The 18,600-nt window shown below is 53.7% G+C and overlaps 1 protein-coding gene across 2 annotated transcripts; it reads right to left on the bottom strand.

The window, feature by feature from the left end:
• Positions 1-8,675: 8,675 nt before the first annotated feature.
• SLC32A1 (solute carrier family 32 member 1) lies at positions 8,676-15,011 on the bottom strand. Of its 2 annotated transcripts, none has more exons than XM_014847195.3 (3): positions 14,873-15,011; positions 13,735-14,382; positions 8,676-11,342 (listed from the first exon to the last, which is right to left on the bottom strand). In XM_014847195.3, the coding sequence occupies exons 2-3, from the start codon at positions 14,125-14,127 to the stop codon at positions 10,155-10,157; spliced, it is 1,581 nt and encodes a 526-aa protein (XP_014702681.1). In that variant the 5' UTR covers positions 14,128-14,382; positions 14,873-15,011; the 3' UTR covers positions 8,676-10,154. The 2 variants fall into 2 exon arrangements, with proteins under 2 accessions (XP_014702681.1, XP_070342029.1); XM_070485928.1 differs by having other exon boundaries at positions 13,735-14,141.
• Positions 15,012-18,600: the final 3,589 nt, after the last annotated feature.

Genomic DNA, 18,600 nt, shown 5'->3' with positions numbered 1-18,600 from the left:
GATAGGAATGGAGGTGATGTGACACCCTCTCTCCCAGTTTTAGCTCTAAAAGGATTGGGCATGCTCTCCCCTGCCCATTTCCCCCTTTCCCCTAACTAAGGGGAGAACAAGAATTAGAGCAGCTGCCTTGACTCTACCCGCCCAGCTCTGGAACACTTTGAAAGATAAAAGCAAATTAATTATAAAAGGTAGCTCTAAATAAACATCCTTAGCAAGAGATGAGACCCCAAACCTTTAGGAACTTCTGTGAACACTTCCAGGCCAGACTGGGAGCCCCCTAGTGGTAAAATCAGATTAAAAGTGTTGCTTTCCAACACAAGCCCGTTGTCTCAGACATCGGAAGGTAGCCATCATTAAGCTGAGAAAGCAGGGACAAAGAATACAGACACCAGTAAATACTAGTGATTGTAAGTTTAAGAACTATATCTATGTGTATTAACATGGAAAAATTTCCCAAGATATATTTTTAAAAGATGTAAGTGAAGGCATTACAGTGTATAATGAACTCCCTTTAAGAAAGTGGGAGGGGACGAATATATGTTTTTGCTTGTATTTTCATGCAGATAGACAAGAAACTAATATAACGGTTTACCCCTAAAGAGAGGGGTTGAAGTGGGTGGGTCAGATGTCGGAGATATTTTCACTGCATGCCTTTTCATACTTTTGTTTTTTCAACCATGTGAATGTATTATCTTTTGAGGAAAAAATAAGCTCTATGTATAGGTGAGGTAGATTGGATTATTGTTGTCAGTTCTTCACTCCTTTGTTATAGGATTATACATCCAGACCATCTTCTGTGTAACTTTGTAGGCCCTCTCACTGTAGACAGTGATATCGGGCTTGGTCATGTGATTTGCTTTTAGCCAATGGACAATTAACCAAATGAGATCTGAGCCGAGGCTTTAAATGTGCTTTGTGGTTTAGACCACGCTCTTGCACTCCTGCTGTTAGTCATGAGAAGAACATGCCCCGAGTCTAAAGAGGATGAGAGGACACATGGAGCAAACCCAAACCCAAACTGTGGCCCGGAGCCAAGTCCATCTGACCTGCAACCTACAGTTGAACTGCCCCACCGACCCGTGAGCAAGAAAACTGTTTGTTCTTGTAATCCACTGAAATTCCGCAGTTGCTGTGCAGCATTATTGCAGGAGAAAACTCACTAATAGACTAGAAAAATGCTGTCCCGTGGTGTTTTCTGCCTTGATAGAAATTTTCTACAATCTGCAATATCTTATGCAGTAGCCACTAACCACGTGTGGCCATTGAGCACTTGAAATGTAAGTAGTGCAAATGAGGAACTGAATTTTTAGTTTTATTTAATTTTAATTTATCCTTCATTTAAATAACCATATGTGGCTAGTAGCTATTCTGTTGGATAATGTAGTACCAGACAAATTCTATGGCTGTGATTATTTGCCCATGGAAATTACTAGAAGAAAATAGATCAGAAGCCCACTGTATCTGTTTCCTAGTTCTGCCGTAGCAAAGTACCACAAACTAGAATGGCTGAAAACAACAGAAATTTATCTTCTCATAGTCCTAGATGCTAGAAGTCAAAAATCAAGGGTCAGCAATTCCATGCTCTCTCTGAAGGCTCTCGGGGAAAGTCTGTTCCCTGCCTTTCTCTTAGCTTCTGGTGTTGCCAGCAATCCTTGGCTTTTAGACACATCACTCCATTCTCTGCCTCCATTGTCAAGTGGCAGTCTCCCTGTGTGTGTGTCCCTCTGTATCTCTTTTCTTATAAGGACACTAGTCATATTGGATTAAGGACCCACCCTATGTCAGTATGACCTCATCCTTACTAATTACATCTGTATATCTGCAACAACCCTATTTCCAAATAAGATCACATGTGAGAGAATCATATTGCCAAGAAAACACAAGCCTGGACTCCAAAATTCTGTATGTATTTGGCCCCTGACATAACCCTAGGATCCCAAACCTGCACCAAGAGGAAGCTGGGTGTGAAAGCTGTGCAGCCCCAAACAGGGGATACCCTCCAAGATACTCAGGAGGGTAATGGATAAGAGGGACCACTCAAAGGGCAAAGCCAAGAGCCGATGAGAAGAATGGACAAGGGAGCTCTCCCCAGAAAGGAGAAGCAGAGAGCTCTGAGAAATTACTCCATTGCCAAGACAGAGAATCCATAAGTTCCTGCCCAGCACAATTTGAACATTGCTATAAACCAGTGACTGCTGTGTGGGGAGCTTTAAAAAGTACTGATGCCCAGGTCCCACCCTGAGATTCTGATTTCATCATATGGGGTGAGGCCTGGGCATGGGGAGCCTTAGAATCTCCCCTCAGGATTCTATTAGAAAGCAAAGTCGAGAATCGGCGCTTCAGGGCCTTGGAACTCCAAGTGTGCTTTGCAGCCCAGCAGCCTCGGCATCACCAGGGAACTTGTTAGAAAGGCAGACTCTCCAACCCCACTGAGACCTAGTGATTCAGGAAATTGCATTTTAACAAAATCCCCAGGTGATTCACAGCATGGACCAGGTCCTCTTCCCAGCTCTGATTTTTATGTAAGAAGGAAGTACAATTTCTATTTTGTTTAAGCCACTCGCACGTTGGTCTCTGTCCTAACACACACAGATTTAGGTGATCAGGTGATGCACACACTTTTGTTCCTGAGGGAGTCTGCATGGCAGGACCCAAGTCAATGGAGCCATCAGAAAACTGTTCCAAGGAAACCATGTGCCACCCAGTCAGCCTGGCATGGCCAGGATGATGTGACGGGGACCAGCATCAAATTGAGCTATTGAGCTGTTGAGCTGTGACTCATGGTGGCTGACCAAAGCCTTGTGCTCAGCCTGGCTCAGGGTTCCTTGGGCCAACTGCCAGGGAAAAGGAAGAGATATCATGTAGCCAAGGAGACAAGCATCAGATTCAGGCCAGAGGCAAAGAATTTAGCACAGGGTCTCCAGATTCTGCCAGCCCACTGATAGGATCACTGGACATAGGGCATGCTGTGGCCTTTTAGTAATGTTGCTGACACAGCCTGAGATGGTCTGCCCTACATCATCTGCCTCTAGAATCCTACTCATTCTTCAAGACCCAGATCAAGTGTCACCTTGGTCTTCCTTCACTGGGGGACAGAGCAGAGTGTCCCATAAGGTGCTTGCCAAGGGGCAGGTTCCCTTCACCACAGGTGAGTGAGAGCCTTGGTTAGTGAGAATGTGGTGGGTAAGTTAGCGCTGTGTCCTCCACTCAGCCCTCGGGATAAGGCATTTGCTCCAGCTGAGATCCCTGCTAAAATGACAAAGCCCAAAAGAGAAAAATAGGTAATAGGGTCTGGGAGATTAGCAGCCCTTTCAAGAATTTCACAAGGGCTCGGGCAGCTTCTAGATTTGTGGCTCCTTCCCCTGACACATGTCCTCCATCCCTTAGATTTATCTGGTCTTGGGAAAAGAGAGTTCAGTCCAGATCAACACTTTAGTTGAGGGTCCTCTTGATCCTCAACTAAAATCGGGAGTCCCTTGAGCTTGAGATTTGGGCCAAAGGACATTGTTCTCATTTAATCTCCAAGACCCACCCCAAGGTCCCTGTAGCAGATCCCGTTGGAGCTCTGCCTATATTCTCCTAGATACTCCCAGGGCCCATGCACACCGCCTCACTGGCTTCTCACTGTAAGCACCTGCAGCTCGCTGTATGAGGGCTGTCTCTGGCTGCAGGAGCATGTTGGGGTTGGCACAGGGCAGCCTGGAAATGCTGGGGAGTTGCTCCTGTGATCATCCCTCCACCCATAACTGATGGAAATGTAGGGATAAATATCCCAGCTTTCTTGCCCCTCAGGTGCCTCCCAGAGGTCTCAGAGGGATTAAGCTCCAATTACCCACAGGAGCTTACCTGTCCACAAAGTTCCCTTAGTTGGCTTGCCTTCTTCTTTTCCCTTCCCTTCCCTCTCTCACTTCTCCACTGTGCTCCAGGTGCTTCCTGCTGTCAGTTTCCATGTGAACTACTTGCATTCAAATCTTTATATCAGGGTCTATTGCTGGGGAAACTCAGCCTAAGGTGGGCTCCTTCCAGTCCTCACCTTCATTGACCTGCTCTTCAGCTTCCTCTCACTTCAGCTTCCCTTGGTCTGCCTTACCTGCTTGTGTTCTTGGACTCCTCCTCTTTATACATCCTTCTTTAGAGTGGAGGTTCCATCAGAAATTTCCCAGTCCTCATCTCACTTTTCTTTGAAAAGCTATTCTAGGTATGCTTCTACTCCACACTCAGATTTAGAGACAAAAAGATACCCAGTCTCTATGCCTGGCTTGAGTTAAGATGCTATTTGTCCAGAAAAAGGAAACAAGTTCTCACTTCCTGCTTCTTGAAACCTGTTCTTCTTCCTCAATTCCAGGATATCGTTATCTTTATTCTTCTCCTACCTCTCTGACATTCTTTATCAGTCTTGACCCCTCCTCCTTTTCCTTCCCCTCCTTTGCCTGACCTTGAAATATTGCTATTCCCCAAGGTCCTTGGCCCAGCGTTCTTCTTATTTTTGGCCATTCCTCTGGGTGACCTCATGCTTTCTTGTGACTTCAATACTATTTATGTATTGATGGTGTTCTTGAAAATACATTAATTTATTCATTTACTTATTGAACAAAATATATTGAGTGCATTCTGTGTGTCAGGTCCTGTGTTAGATAGTGGAGATACAGTAGGGAGAACATAGACAATGTCCCTGCTCGCGTGGAGTTTACTATCCTTAAAGATTGTTGCCATGGACCCATTTATCTTTACTTCTTTTCTTCCTTTCACCCACTGATCTACCCATGGATCCTTCTTTTCATCCATTCATTATCCACTGATCCATTCATCTATATATCCATTCTTTCCTTCATCCCCTGATCCACCTGTTCATTGGCTCATCCATTTAATCATTGATCATCAAAGCATGTACCCACTGACCCATCCATCTATTCGTTCATCCATCCACCCATTGACCTAACCTTTTCTGTATTAGTGATCCCAAACCAATGGCCCACCAGGAACTTAAAACAATCTGAATCTAGGGGTGGAGGTGGGAACAAGCTCCCCATTTGATTCTGATTCACCTAGCCTGGCACCTGTCTAAGGATATGTATTTGGGGACCACGGTACTAAATTATAAGCACTGTGAATACAGGAGCTGTCTTAGTTCAGCTTTCCTGAAAAGCAGACCCTGAGACAAGGACTCAGGTACAGTTAATTTATTTAGGAGGTGATCCCAGGAGGTACAACTGAGGAAGCAGGGAAAGAGAGACAAGAAAGAGGAAAAAAGCAAAATAAAAGGTGCTTTGATGAGTTTGTGGACATGAGGTTGAAGCCTGTTGAAGGCTCTCTGAGATACCTTGTGGAATAGGCCTAAATAATCCCCTCACAGGACAGGAGAAATGCACTTATTGCTGATTGACTGAGTGTTGGGAGGTGTTAACTCCACAACAATCCCGAGTTGTGCTCCCAAGGTGTCCTAGAAAGCGCTCAGGCAGAGGAGAAGAGAGAGAGATGCAGGCACTGATCGTGGTTCACTCTCAGGTGAACTCAGGTGCATCTAAGGACATAGGGTGGCGCATTGACCGCTACCACAGAGGCCATGTCTGTCTTCTTTACTGCTGTGTCCTCAGGGCTTAGAACAGTCCTTAGTCTAGTGTGGGGCCTATAGTGGGTGCTTAATAAATATTTGATAAAGAAATCCTGAGTACCTGCCAGAACTTGTGCCAGCTACCAGGTAATACCAATAATTCCTTTGCACTCTCCCTTTGGGCTATACCTCCTCCCCCAGCCTAGACACATCCCCTCTGCAGCATCCTCAATCTCTTTACCCTGTTTCCATCCCACTCCCAGAGGGTTGCTGGGAGCTGCTGGAAGTGTAAAGCTCCCCCCACCCCCCTATATGGCTAGACCCTCTACACTGCTGGATCGTCCTGCTGGGTATTTCCCTGCCCAAAGGCTTCTCCTCACCTGCTCCACACAATGGGCAGAGGTGGCACCCACAGCATCACTGTGGAATCACTTATAGCCAGATTCTTGAAAAGACTTAATCCAAACCTTTAGGGAGTAGCACTTATCTCCCAAACCCTACTTCACACCCAGGCGTTGGATTAGCATGAACCAAGAGAGGTATTTGATTAGAGAGCAAAATTTAAGGGGGTGCAAAACAATTCAATAAATAAGATAAGATTTCATGGAATATTTTAAAAAATCAAAATTCAAAAGTGAACTAGGGTGTTCAAAATAACATGATGAACAAAGTAATAAAATTTGGAGTAAGGACAAGATTGGTATTGCTGAGATTTCCTTTTGCCTCAGACACAATACAGCTGAGCATCACACTGCTCCTAGTTATGTGCTCTCTGAATGTCGCTGTAACGGATCCTGCATGCCTAAGTATTTGGGAGGGAAATATACTGATGTCTGCAACTTTGAAATGCATTTTTTTAAAAATGTGGATTCTTGAATGGATGGATGGATAAATATGGGATAGATAATCCAGCATCATAAAACGTTAGTTGTTCAGTCTAGGTGGTGGGTGTATGGGTGTTCAGTGTAGAATTCTTTCACCTTTATTTATGTTTGAAATTTTTCATAATGTTAAAGGGGAAAAATAAAAAGCAGTGGGAAGGACACCCAAGGCTTGTTCCTGGGATCAAAGCCCTGAATCTCTGGATGTCCAGGCTTGTGTTCCCCACTACACCCTCACTGGCTGTAAGAGCAGAGTCTTTCAGCCCGCATGTCCCTTCCTTGACTGAAGCCTCTCTCTGGCCCTTGTCCTTGAGATCGTCCCTCCCCACCACTAGAAAAGCCTGGATCCTCTCCGCTTCCTGACTGGTCCCCATGGATCCTGTTTGGCTCCCTTCCTCCCCGCAACGTCCTTAAGTGGGGAACTTAGTCTCTAGGGTAGGACATATCATTTAACAAAACATGTCCAATAATATAACATCCTTCTATGTTTTTGGGAAAAAACAATCAAAAGCCCACTTTTGAAATATGGAGGACCTGAAAATAAAGCACTACAGATAAGCAATAATTAACTGGGTAGGGCAGGGGGTTGGGGATGGAAGGGATGCAAGAAGTATTTAGGAACCTGGGATGTGCACGAAAGAGTTTACCCAAATTCGCAAGATGGAAACCTTCTTTGAGGGCCGGCAGCTTGAGCTCTCACCGCTGGGGGGGGCGAGGCAGGACAGTCTTGGGACCCATGGCCACGACTCCTAGGTTCCTCCTGGGGACAAGGGTCTCGGTGGTTCTGGCCGGCATCCCAAGGCACTGGGCTGGGTACACCAGTGCACAGCTGCTGCGGATGCTGGAGGGGATAGCTTATCAGACTCCGCAGTAAGCACTGAAGGGAACTGATGGGAACCCTGGAGGCCTGAGGAGGAGTCCCCTCTCCTCCTCAGTTTGACCCCCGAATGAACCTTGCGGAGCCTATGGGCTTTTTCTGACTCGGACAGTGAGCTCACCGTGGATCTCAGGAGAGTTTAGGAGTTTTTCCTTTCAACTTCTACCCATGCACTTTGGGGTTGCGGTAGTGGTGGTGCAGAGATGTGTCCCATCTACTCTTGCTCCTTATTTCTCCTGGCAGCCTGGATGCGAGTCTGGGGAGGGGTGTCCTAATGACGATCGTGCAGGGTTTCCCGGGGTGGTCTAGGAGGCTGGATCTCCCATACTGCCACCCTCAGGACCCACGGCTGGGGATCCGGGCTCCTGCAAGCTGAGCACAAAGCCAGGAGCCAGGACACAGTGGAGCAGCTCCCGGCAAGTCTGCGTAGGTGGCAGCCACTGTTTGGAGCCTGCCTGGCGTCTCATCTGTCCTTTTAAAGACGGGAAGGACAGAGTTGGTGCAGCATGATGCTCCCACCTTCCCTTCCACTGCACAAGTCTGGGCTTTTTCTGAGGGCTGCAGACCATGCTCTAACTCAGAGCGCACCCCAGGGTCGGTTGACCCACAGTGGGAGGCGGGGCAGGAGAGGAGGAACTGTTAGTTCCCCAATGATGGGAGACATCAGAGAGCGCATGGGGACTGGGGACTGAGGATCCTCCGGTCAGCTCCGGATCCTGAATGCGCAGCAATTGTGACAAAGGGGGATTAGGCGGATGACAACAGACATCTCTAATGGCCGTTTAAATCACTAGAGCTTCAGGCAGCCGAGGGGACGGGCTCTTATTCCCCTTCTGCTCTCACTCCTGTTTGGTGGCTGCAGAACCAGTGTGGTGGGAGGTCACTTGTGTCGCAGTCACACCCTCACGGATGATCTGCACACACACGCACACACACATTCATCAGGGTTCTCACAAGATACAGGTTCAGCCTACCCCTGAGCCCACATGCATAACTTCACATAGGCGCTCTGGCGCTCTTGCTCTCTCGCACGCGCACACAGGGCGCAGCAAGTAGGGAGAAATGGACACCATACTTAGGCATTCTCCCGGTTCTTTCCCTTGCACCGATAGTACGTGCAGAAAGCGTTCCAAACGAGGCCTCCGTGTTCATGATGGGGACCAAGAACCTCCCGCGTGGCTTCTCTGGCAGTGAGAGAGGACCCTGGGAACTGCCCTGCCTTCCCTCCCTCCCGGATCCCTGTCTGGAAAGTCTGACCACGACCCTTTCCAACCATCCCCAGGACTGGAGCTCCTGGAGGCAATGCAAGTGCTGCCCCTGGAGTTGGATCTGCACAAAAAAGGACCGGATCCTGTGGGTAATTCAGGCAAACACATTCTCAAACAGGCTGCTCAAGAAAAGGGGAGACTGGGACCCAAATGACTGCGGCTTTTGATTCTAAACAGTCAGATCTCTTGGCTGTGGCTGTGTATGCCCCAGCTTGGACTTGAGGGGTGTCTCCAGTGTAAGAGATGCCGGCGAGGTCAGTTGGCGCCTGGCCCTGGGGTCGACTTCCTTTATAGCTCTCTTCCCAGTGAGCAGTCCATGTGGATTTCTGTGTCCTTGTTTATTGCCTGTCTCTCCTCCACTAGACTGGAAGCTCCAGGAGAATGGGGCTGAGGTTGTTGCTGCCAGCACCCAGCGCAGTCCCAGCTCTGATGGGCTGTCTTTAAACATTTGTTGAACAAAAGGTGTAGGACTTTTGTCTATAAAAGCTATTTTTTGCTTCCTTTTTTTAGCATTGGAGGGCGAGAGCGCTCATCGAATTCCCAGATGGATCCAACCCCGGCGAGAGATTCGGAGCAAGCCTTGTCCTGGTGGCTGGGGGTGCTGAGGACACACGGAACCACTCAGCGCACGACATGCTCCTTCCCCTGCATCCCGCAAACACCTGGAGAACCTCCTCTTGGTGGAGACCATCCTACTCTCGCTCGAGCTCTCCTGGGATCCTATAACTACAGCCGCTCCTCCACCCCCACCTGCCTCACCGGGTTAGGCGCCAGCCGATTCCCCCACGCCCAACGCGCTGGACTCGAAATGCAGAACTGATAAGAAGCCGAGGGCGCCTTTGTTTCTTCTTTATTTGCGGATGTAATTATGCACCGCACTCTAAATTAGAGATAGATTTTTTTTTCTGATATACATTTCATCTTATTCACCACGAGCACACCACACGCACAGTAGAACAGTTCGACAACCTGATAAACTGCACAAGATGAGTTTGGATTTCTGAAAACCGGCGGCAAGCCGGCCCCGCCATGGCTTCTCCCTTCTCCGCTTCGCCAAAGGAAATCGCCCACCCGAAACGGATTTCCCGGCCCGCCTTTCCCGCTGCAGGGTTGAAATGTCTCCGGAATGGAAAGCACTCTTGCTGGAAATGGCTGGACGCTGCAGATTCCTAGCACTGAATGGCTGTGAAATGTCCCCCCCAAGGTGAAGTTTCTGGACCTGCGAGCTGTGCCCCCTCTCCCTCCCTTCCCACCCCCCTTGATGACTGGGACCAAAGTGTTAGGGTCCCTCGGGGTCCCTCCTGGAAGGACAGAAAACCCTGCCCACAAATGCGCCCCTGCCTCCCCCTGAAACCAGGGTGTTGTGGAAAAGAAAGGACAACAGAAACGCAGACGCTATGGATTGTGGATCCCTATCCCCTCCCACCCCCACCCCCCCATCCCCAATAATCAGAAACTAGGAACCAGAGATGTTTAAAGCTTGGCTTCCCAAGCGCGGCGTCTGGGCTCGCGGGGCTGGTGGGGGTGGGATGGGGTGGGGAGAGCGCGCGAGCCCGGCGGGGGCTCGCCCTCGCGCCCTAGTCCTCCGCGTTGGTTCGGTAGGCCTCAATGAGGCCCTCGAGCGAGTGCACGAAACCGGACACGCTGCAGATGCCGCCGATGACGAAGATGGCGACGTCGAAGAAGACTTGGTGCCACAGCAGCTTGCGCCAGAGCAGGCGCAGGTGGAAGAGGCTGGGCAGCAGGAAGCACAGGCCGGCGCCCGTGAGGCTGCCCGTGAGGCCCATGAGCAGCGCGAAGTGCGGCACATAGATAGCCATGAGCAGCGTGAAGACCACGAGCGCGCAGCGCAGCGTCAGCCCCCAGGATTTGAGGCGCCCGTCGCCTCCGTAGCAGGCGGGGAAGAAGGCACGGCTGCCTTCCTGGAAGAGCGACTTCTCCAGCACCTCGACAGCAGCGAAGAAGGGCAGCGGGTAGGACAACAGCGCCTTAGCCACGAGGAAGATGTTGACCACGGCGCGGATGGAACCGGGCAGGTTATCCGTGATGACCTCCTTGGTCTCGTCGGCCCAGGTGAGGTAGGCGACGAGCGCGAAGAGGCCTTTGAGCACGCAGGCAGCGATGTGCGTCCAGTTCATCATGCAGTGGAACTCGCTGGGCTGCTGCATGTTGCCCTCCAGCGAAGGCAGGAAGATCTGCGACGTGTAGCTGAACACGATGATGCCAATGGAGATGGGAAACTTCTTAACGTCGATATAGAACTTGACCTTCTCCCAGGCCCAGTCGCGTGCCCGCGATAGGCAGTAGGCGATGACCAGGATGTTGATGACAAAGTGAGCCAAAGTGCACAGCAGGCTAAACTTGGACACGGCCTTGAGGTTCTTAAGAAAGGCGCAGGGCAGCAGCACGGCCGTGGCAATAATGGACCAGGACTTCTGTGACACGGGCAGCCCTGGGAAGCTGTTATACATGAGGTTGCCACTCACCACCACGTACAGGATGCAAGTCATCACGAGCTCAATGATCTGTGCCACGTTCACCACGCGGCCGCCCAGCGTAGGGAAGCGAGGAGCGCAGCACGCGTTGGCGATGGCCACGTAGGAGTCCCGCACGCGCACAACCTCGCCATCCTCGTTCTCCTCATACAGGCATGCGATGAGGATCTTGCCGGTGTAGCAGCACACCACGGCGGCGAAGATGATGAGGAACAACCCCAGGTAGCCGCCGTGCAGGATGGCGTAGGGCAGTCCCAGCACGAACATGCCCTGCGGAGCGGAGAGGCAACCAGACGGGGGCGCTCAGCAGATGAGGCCTCGAAAGAGGGGACCTCGGGGCGTGCGTGGCTTAAGGCTATAGCCAGAAGGGGGCGCTAAGGAGGATGAGAACTGGGCCTAACCCACAGGGAGGAGAGGTTAAGGGTAGGCTGGAATGGGGGTGTCGAGCAGTCTAATGGGGAGCCTGGCTGTTGAGTCGGAAATGGAGAGAGAGGTGTTTAAGGACGGGACTGAGAAGGACAGGTGCGCTAATGGGAGGTGGGGAGAGGGCTGAGTGAGGGGTCAAGACACACGGAGAGAAGGGGTATGTGGAGATACTTGAGGGTGGTTCCCGGAGACGAATCAGTCGCGGGACGCACTGACGAGATAAGAGCGGGCTGGAGGGGGCGTGGCCGGAAAAGGGCGCTGATCGAGGTAGAGAGCCGGGCCTGAGCCATTAGGAAGAGGAGGCACAGGATTAAGGTGGGGCTGGAATGGGGTGCAGGAAAGCTAAGGAGGGAAATGCGGGCGCCTAAGGGCCGAACCAGAGAAGGACACGTTAAAGGCGGCAGTGGGAGGGAAAGGAGATAGGGCAGGGAGGAAGCGCGGCTGAGTGTGGGGCGAAGCCGCAGGGAGTCAAGAACAGAGGGAACGTAGGGATGCTCTCGAAGGGCTCTGGGGGGCGAGGCCCGAGGCGCGGGAGGTGTGGGGGAGGCGGGGTTGAAGGTAGGGAGTCTCAGGGCAAGGCCGGAGTTGGGTCGGAGAGGCCGAGCCCTAAGGAAGGGGGCTAAGTGGGAGTGGTAGAGGCCAGCAGGATAAGGGGCCTACGGGGGGGAGGCGCGGGTGCTGCGTGCAAGCGTAAACCCGAAGCCGCGGGATCGGGAGGGCAGAGCTGGGGAGGGAAGGTTTAGAATCCACATGGGGAAGAAAAGCTAACGAAATCCAGGGCTCCCGAAGCCTGCAAGCCTCCCACCTCCCGCCCTGGCCTCCCTCCGGGCCTATGGAACGGGACCTTCAAAGACGCCCAGGGAGAAGGCGCGGGCGGCAACCGCGGCGGGCGCGGTCCCCCGTCCCTTGTTTCGCAGGGCAGCCCCCCGGGGCCCTGGAGCGGGAGGCGCCTCGGGCCGAGCCACTTAGTGCGCAAAGCCCCGCGCAGCCTGCAGAGCCCGGGTCGCCGAGCAACCCCGCTGTGATCTCCCGCTGCCGGGAAACCCACGTTCTGAGCGCCAACGACCTTGCGCTCTGGGGACGCCGAGAGGCCAAGCCGTGGGGCCCGGGGACGCCTAGCGGGGAGGCCTCCTCTGCCCGGTGAGCCGCGGCCTACCCTCCTTCGCCAGCTCCTGGGGTCGTTGCACCAGCTCCGAACCCGCTCCCGGCGGAGTCCGGCGCCGCCTGGTGGGGAGTGGGGGTTTGAGAGTAGGGGTGAAGGAGTAGCGGGCCTGGCGACCAGAGGCCGTTCACTGCATCTATGGGCAGCTTCGCCAGGTCACACGCGGAGAAGCTGGTCGCCTCTTTGCAGTGTAGCCGGGATTTCGGGCCAGAAGGGTGAGTCTGTGCAGATAGCGCTGAGTTACCACAGACCATATGTGCTTGTGTGGGCACACATGTGTGTGCGTATGCTTGTGTACACCTGTGTGTCCCCAACAGGGCTGCCCCTGAGAGAGCCGGCTGCATCCTGTCCGCCTGAGTCCGTGCTTGTGTGAGTGTATGTTCACACGGGTTTGTGTGTGTGCTTGGTATGTACAGGTATGTGCTTCTGTGTGTGGGAGGCGTAGGAGTGTGTGAAGGTGCGTTTGAGGATAACCCTGCGGTGGGTCTATATATAGAGGCATGTCATGTGCACCTGTGCCGTGCGTTTGTTCGTCCGGGAGCGGGGCTGTGGGCATGCGTGCCTGCCTTTGTCCCTGTGCCCGTGTCTATGCGTGTGTGACGGGAGGAGACTCCCACATCAGCGATTTCCCCCTCTCCTTTCCTCCCGAAAATGCAGCTGTGAATCCATTCCGGAGTCCCAGGCGTTACCGTCCCTTCCGATCCTGATTTTCTTTCTCCCTCACCCCTCCCCGCTCTCCTCCTCCTGTTTCCCTCGCTTTTGCAGGGTCTCAGGGCAAGTGTCTCCGACCGAACCTCAGTCAAGCTGTCCTGCGGCTGGGGCCGCGGAAGCAGGAGCGGATCAGGGCGGGAGGGGAGACGCCGCCGGGGCGGGGCGGGGTGGGGGTGTGGGGGTAGATCCCCGCTCGGGGCTGAGAGAGAAGAGGGATGGGGGAAGATCCCGGGTACAGGAGCGGGTCTCGGGGCCGAGATTGCGGGGAGAAGAGGCAGGTGGCGACTCGGCTAGGGGTCGAGTCTGGTGCGCACAGCTGGAGGGAGTGGGGGGGGCTGACCGAGCTGGGAATCCCGCGCTCACCTGGATAGCGTTGGTCACGTTCCAGCCCGCCTCCCACGCCGTGATCTTGGGCTTGTCGTGGCCCCCGAACTCGCCACCAGCCCCCACGGCCTGGTCCTTGGAGCCCGAGGGTGGCAAGGGCGCGCCACCGCCGCGCTGGTAACGGATGTCTCCCTCGACGGGCGGTTCGGCGCCCTCGTCCCCGCAGGGCTCGCCCTCGGTTTTCAGGATGTCCATCTGCAGACCCTGACGGTGCTCAAAGTCGAGGTCGTCGCAGTGCGCGAAACCCACCGCCTCCTCGTCAGTGGCCGCCTGAAAACCCATCCTGGCGAACATGCCGCTCACCTTGGCCTGGGACTTGTTGGACACGGACGTGGCCACGTTGGACAGCTTGCTGCGGAGCAGGGTGGCCATGGCGGCGGCGGGGCCTGAGGAAAGGACACCAGGGGCTGGGGACGCGGGGGACGCGCGGCAAGGCGGCGAGGGCCGGGTGGGCGCGAGGCCGCTATCTTCGCTCGCTTTCCCGGCGGCGCCCCGGGGCGCTCTGGCTCATGACCCCCTCGGCTGGCGTTCGAGCCTCGCTCCGAGCCGACCCGGCGGGCGGGCAGCGGGGCTGGCGGAGCGGCGGCGGCGAGTGCACTGCGGAGCTGCCGCGGGGCGCGGGCTGGGCTGCGGAGGGCGGCGGCGGCGTCAGAGCAGCTACGCGAAGCTGGCGCGGCGCCCCCACCCTTGCGCAGCCCAATGCGCTCCCGCTCCTCGAAATCCGGCGGGTGGGGGTGTTGGAGAGGGGGAAACACCCGAAGCAGGGGATGTCAGGAGGGGGCAAGGAGAAGAGAAAGGGGGCACAAAGGGACTCAGGAGAATTTAGATGGGGGTAGGAGAAGGGCGCCCGAGGGAAGGCAGCCAGAGGGAGCACGCGAAGGAGGGGGCTCGGAGGCCGGGGGTGGGGGCTGAAGTGCTGCATTTCTGGGGGAGGCGCTAAGCTCGGATCCTGGCCCTTCCCACCTCCCCGCCGCAGGGAGGGAGGGAGGGGGCCCTAGCGTGCTGATTTTCCCGGTCCCACGTCCCCGACTACCCCCTCGAGCGTCCGGGAGCCTTTTGGCCCCATCCTCTGGCCAAAGACCGGTCTAGACGCCCAGAAGGGCAGCAGGGCAGTTACCTGTCTCCGGCGGCGCGGGCCGTTTGGACGTCGATCTGTCTCCGTGGTACCCATCACTTGCACTTAAACCTGGCCTCAAGCCCCCCTTGAAGGCAGGAGTATCCGTCATGGACCGCTCTCAAGAACGCTCAACCCCCGCTTCGGTCACTGGGGCTGTCCCAGCCTGTCCAGGGACGCCGCGATGGAAGCTCGCCACCAACCGCTCTCCAAATGTGTGCGGAAAGGAGGCGAAAGGTTGGCTTTTCGCTTTTTTTTCGTTTGGGGCGTCTGGAAGGAGGCAGGACTTTGTGAGGGTCCCTCTTGACAGCCTCATGGCGGGTTTGCGAATGCCCATCCCGCAGAGGGGCGCAGCTGATGTCCGGCGCCCGGGAAAGAAGGGCTCGCAGCAGGCCCAGGGCGCGGGGGCGCGCGGTGCGCTCGGGCCCTGCTCGCCCAGCGACCGCGGGGGCCGTGAAAACCTAGCCTGTTTCTGTCGAGAGGGGTGCGCGTGTGTGCGCGTGAGTGAGAGACAGAGACAAAGACTAATACTGTATCCGATATCGCTACCGGCTGGAGCTGAGTGGATTCCGAGGGCGAGATTTGGTAACCGTGTTTATTCTGTGAATGTGTAGTTTTGTGCGCATTTGAGCCTGTGTGTACACAGAGCTTGTGTGCTGCATTGTGTGTATATACGTTCGCGAAGGGGTTGCCTGCGTTTTTGCTTGTGTGAGTCCTTTTGTAGCTGTGTCTGCGTGCGGGTCCGCTGCTCCGGATGGGTCCCTGCCTGTGTTCCCAGCTGGGCTCCCGCCGGGACTCCTAAAGAGTAAACAGCAGTGTTGGTGACCTGACCGTCCCAGCCTAGGTAAAGGAGGACTAGCGGCTGTGACTGGGAGTGGGGATAAACTAAAGGACACGAAAAGAAAGGGGTCCCCAGGCTTCCCCTTCCCAAGCCCCTGTCTCTCCCCCTCCCCTGCAGTATTTCTGGATTAGCTCACGTCAGCGCACAAGTAGGGCGGCCTGAGGGCTTTGACCAGCCAGTTGGAGCTGCCAGAACAAGACAGGCTTTCTTGCTACCCCCCTCTCCCCACCTCCAGCCATCGCTGTCTCCAGGGAGCTCTTCTCCAGATAGGAAACCTCCCCCAAGTTGGACAGAGATGCTCCTAATCTCTCCCCAGGTACCCCCGTAAATTTCCCCAAGAGGCTGCCTAGTGGAAACCAAGACAGAAGCTCTCCCCCTACCTGAAGAACCTCCCCCACCCAACTCCCCCGCCGGAACCACTAAGACAAGAAAACCTCTCCACAGAACCCTCCCCCAAACACAGACCCTCCAAGTCATGATATGACCTGGAACAAAGACAGGACAGAGGTCCTTCCTTCCCAAACACAGAGACTGTCTCCTCCAAAGAGGCTTTGAAATAGAACTGGTCGCCCATCCCAGAGACTCTCCTCCACCCCAATTCCCAGATGCTGGGGAGAGAGATCCTTTTCCCTACAGATTCCTAAAGACAAAGATCTCCACCTCTCAGTCCTCACTCCACCCCTTCTGTTCCTGGTGGAGTTCTTTGGTTCCATGTCAGATGATCTGGGCAGAAACTAGGGTTCCCTGGTGCTCCCCTCTACCCCATACACGCCCAGACCCGAAGATGGCCAGGGATGCTCTCTTTGACAGGTGAATCAATGACAGACATGTATCGGTTGGTCATTGCCAATTCACGTTTGGGTTTTAGGAGAGTTCAAAGTACTTACCCTCTCTTTCCTTTTCCCCTGTGATGTTCAGGGCTGTAGGACCCAAGGTGGGCTGGGTAGTTCTTTCATTTATGAGAAATGAGGTCATTTATTTATTCATTCATTCGGGCGAACCTTCTCACAGCCTGACTATGCATGTGACTCTCTTCTGGTTGTCACTGGAATCACCAAGATGACCCAAGCATGATCCCTATCTATGCTCCCCACCCTGATTCTTGGGTCTGGGGGGCACTTCAGAGAGCATTCAGTCCAGTCCTCCTTCCTGTGATGCTTAAACCAGCCCTAAAACATCCCCACAGAGCCTCACTTTTATCCTTATCATACAGACAAGCAAACCTGGGGCCAGCAGTGAAGTGTCCTGCTCAAGGTCACACAGAGTCCGGGGCAGAGCCAGGCTAGGACCCGGGAATCCTCATGCTCCTCCTGTGCCTTCCCCTCCATGACCTCGTGTTGTCCTTCCACCCCCCTCCCTGGTTGTGGTTTGGTATTTGGCCACCTCACTGTCAAAAGAGATAAAATTCAAAATCAGACCCCAGTCCTTCCGGCTTTGTTAGATGCCGGCATTTGGAGGAGGAAGGCGTCTGCTTCCCCACTTTCTTGCTGTTTGCAATAAATACCTCTTCCCAGGCGGAAGGCCAGTGTGGCTAGCTCCCAAGCAGCCCTTCCCTTATGGGAAAATCTTACTCTATCGTGTACTAGCTGTGTGACATTGCACTACTTACCTAATTTCTCTTAGCTTGCACTTTCTCATCACTAAAATGTGAAAATAATAATAACGGCCTCAGAGTTCCTGAGAGGATTCAATGAGATCTTGTATATAAAATACTTAGCACATACTAAGTGCCCAGTACGTGGTAGCAATTGTTTTATTATTGTTGTTGTTGTTATTGCTACACCCAGTGGCCATTTCTCGTTTAGGGAAAAGTGAGTGTACAAGGAAAAGCCTGTGATTGGGTCTAAGAGTCAGTATGAGTTGGAATGTCCACTATTCTGTCTTTGCCCCAGCTCCCTGTCCTCACCCCTTGCAGCCCTGAGCTGACCTGAAGGGAAAGGAATGAAGGTCAGGAGTAAGGCAGGGGGCAGGCGACCTGGCAGGCCGCCCCAGGAGGCAATCTGGACAACCTCCGTAGCTGATAATGAGCTGGGCTGTGCTCTCAGGAAGCCATCAACATCCACATTCTCCTAACAGCTCCTCTAGGGGCACCCTCATGAGAGGAATTTGCAGCAGCTTGGCCCCCTGAGTTGAAACACAACACACACACACACACACACACACACACACACATGTACACTCACACACAGAGAATGACAAGCCAACTGACAGATGCACAGAGAAATGAGGGCCAACACACAGATTCAAGAACATTGGCAGATTTACACAGATTGACAGAGCAACACACACAGGTCAAGGACAGGCTGGCACACAGATAGACATGCACAAGATTTGTACCAAGAGTGCCTGCCACACAAAGAAACTCGGAGTGACACTGTGGATCCATCCCCATGGGCAGAGTCACCTGGATAACTGGCTCAGACACACAGCAGTACACAGACAGGCACTCACAGACAGTCATACACACACTGACAGACACACACACACAGGAACGCACACACACAGATTTATACTGAGCCCAGTAGTCGGTTACCCCCGAATGCAAGAACACCCCTACATGATCACTGAAGGGGAAAAGAGGAGAGGACAAAAGGAGGGAAGGGGCCTAGGAGACGTAAAAAGGAATGTGCTAGAAGAGGGCAGCCGGGAGACAGAGCAGGACATGCCAGGCAGAGGCCCCAGCCAGCAGGGCACAAAGGAGGCAGAGGTGCCACAGATTTCCTCTTGGCCAGTGCCAGAACCCAGATCTTGTGACAAGAAGATGGGGGTTGGGAGGGTGTGTGGTGAAGGAGCAGGAGCTGTCTGTCTGTGCTGTCTAACTGGGAATGGTGGCAGGGGCTCTCCTCCCGGGACCACACAAGTTCCCACTATCTTGAGGGGCCTGTTCTGC

The sequence above is a fragment of the Equus asinus genome, chromosome 15, assembly GCF_041296235.1.
Source record: "Equus asinus isolate D_3611 breed Donkey chromosome 15, EquAss-T2T_v2, whole genome shotgun sequence".
Classification (NCBI taxonomy): domain Eukaryota; kingdom Metazoa; phylum Chordata; class Mammalia; order Perissodactyla; family Equidae; genus Equus; species Equus asinus.
This window is presented reverse-complemented; position numbering and strand designations above follow the sequence as displayed.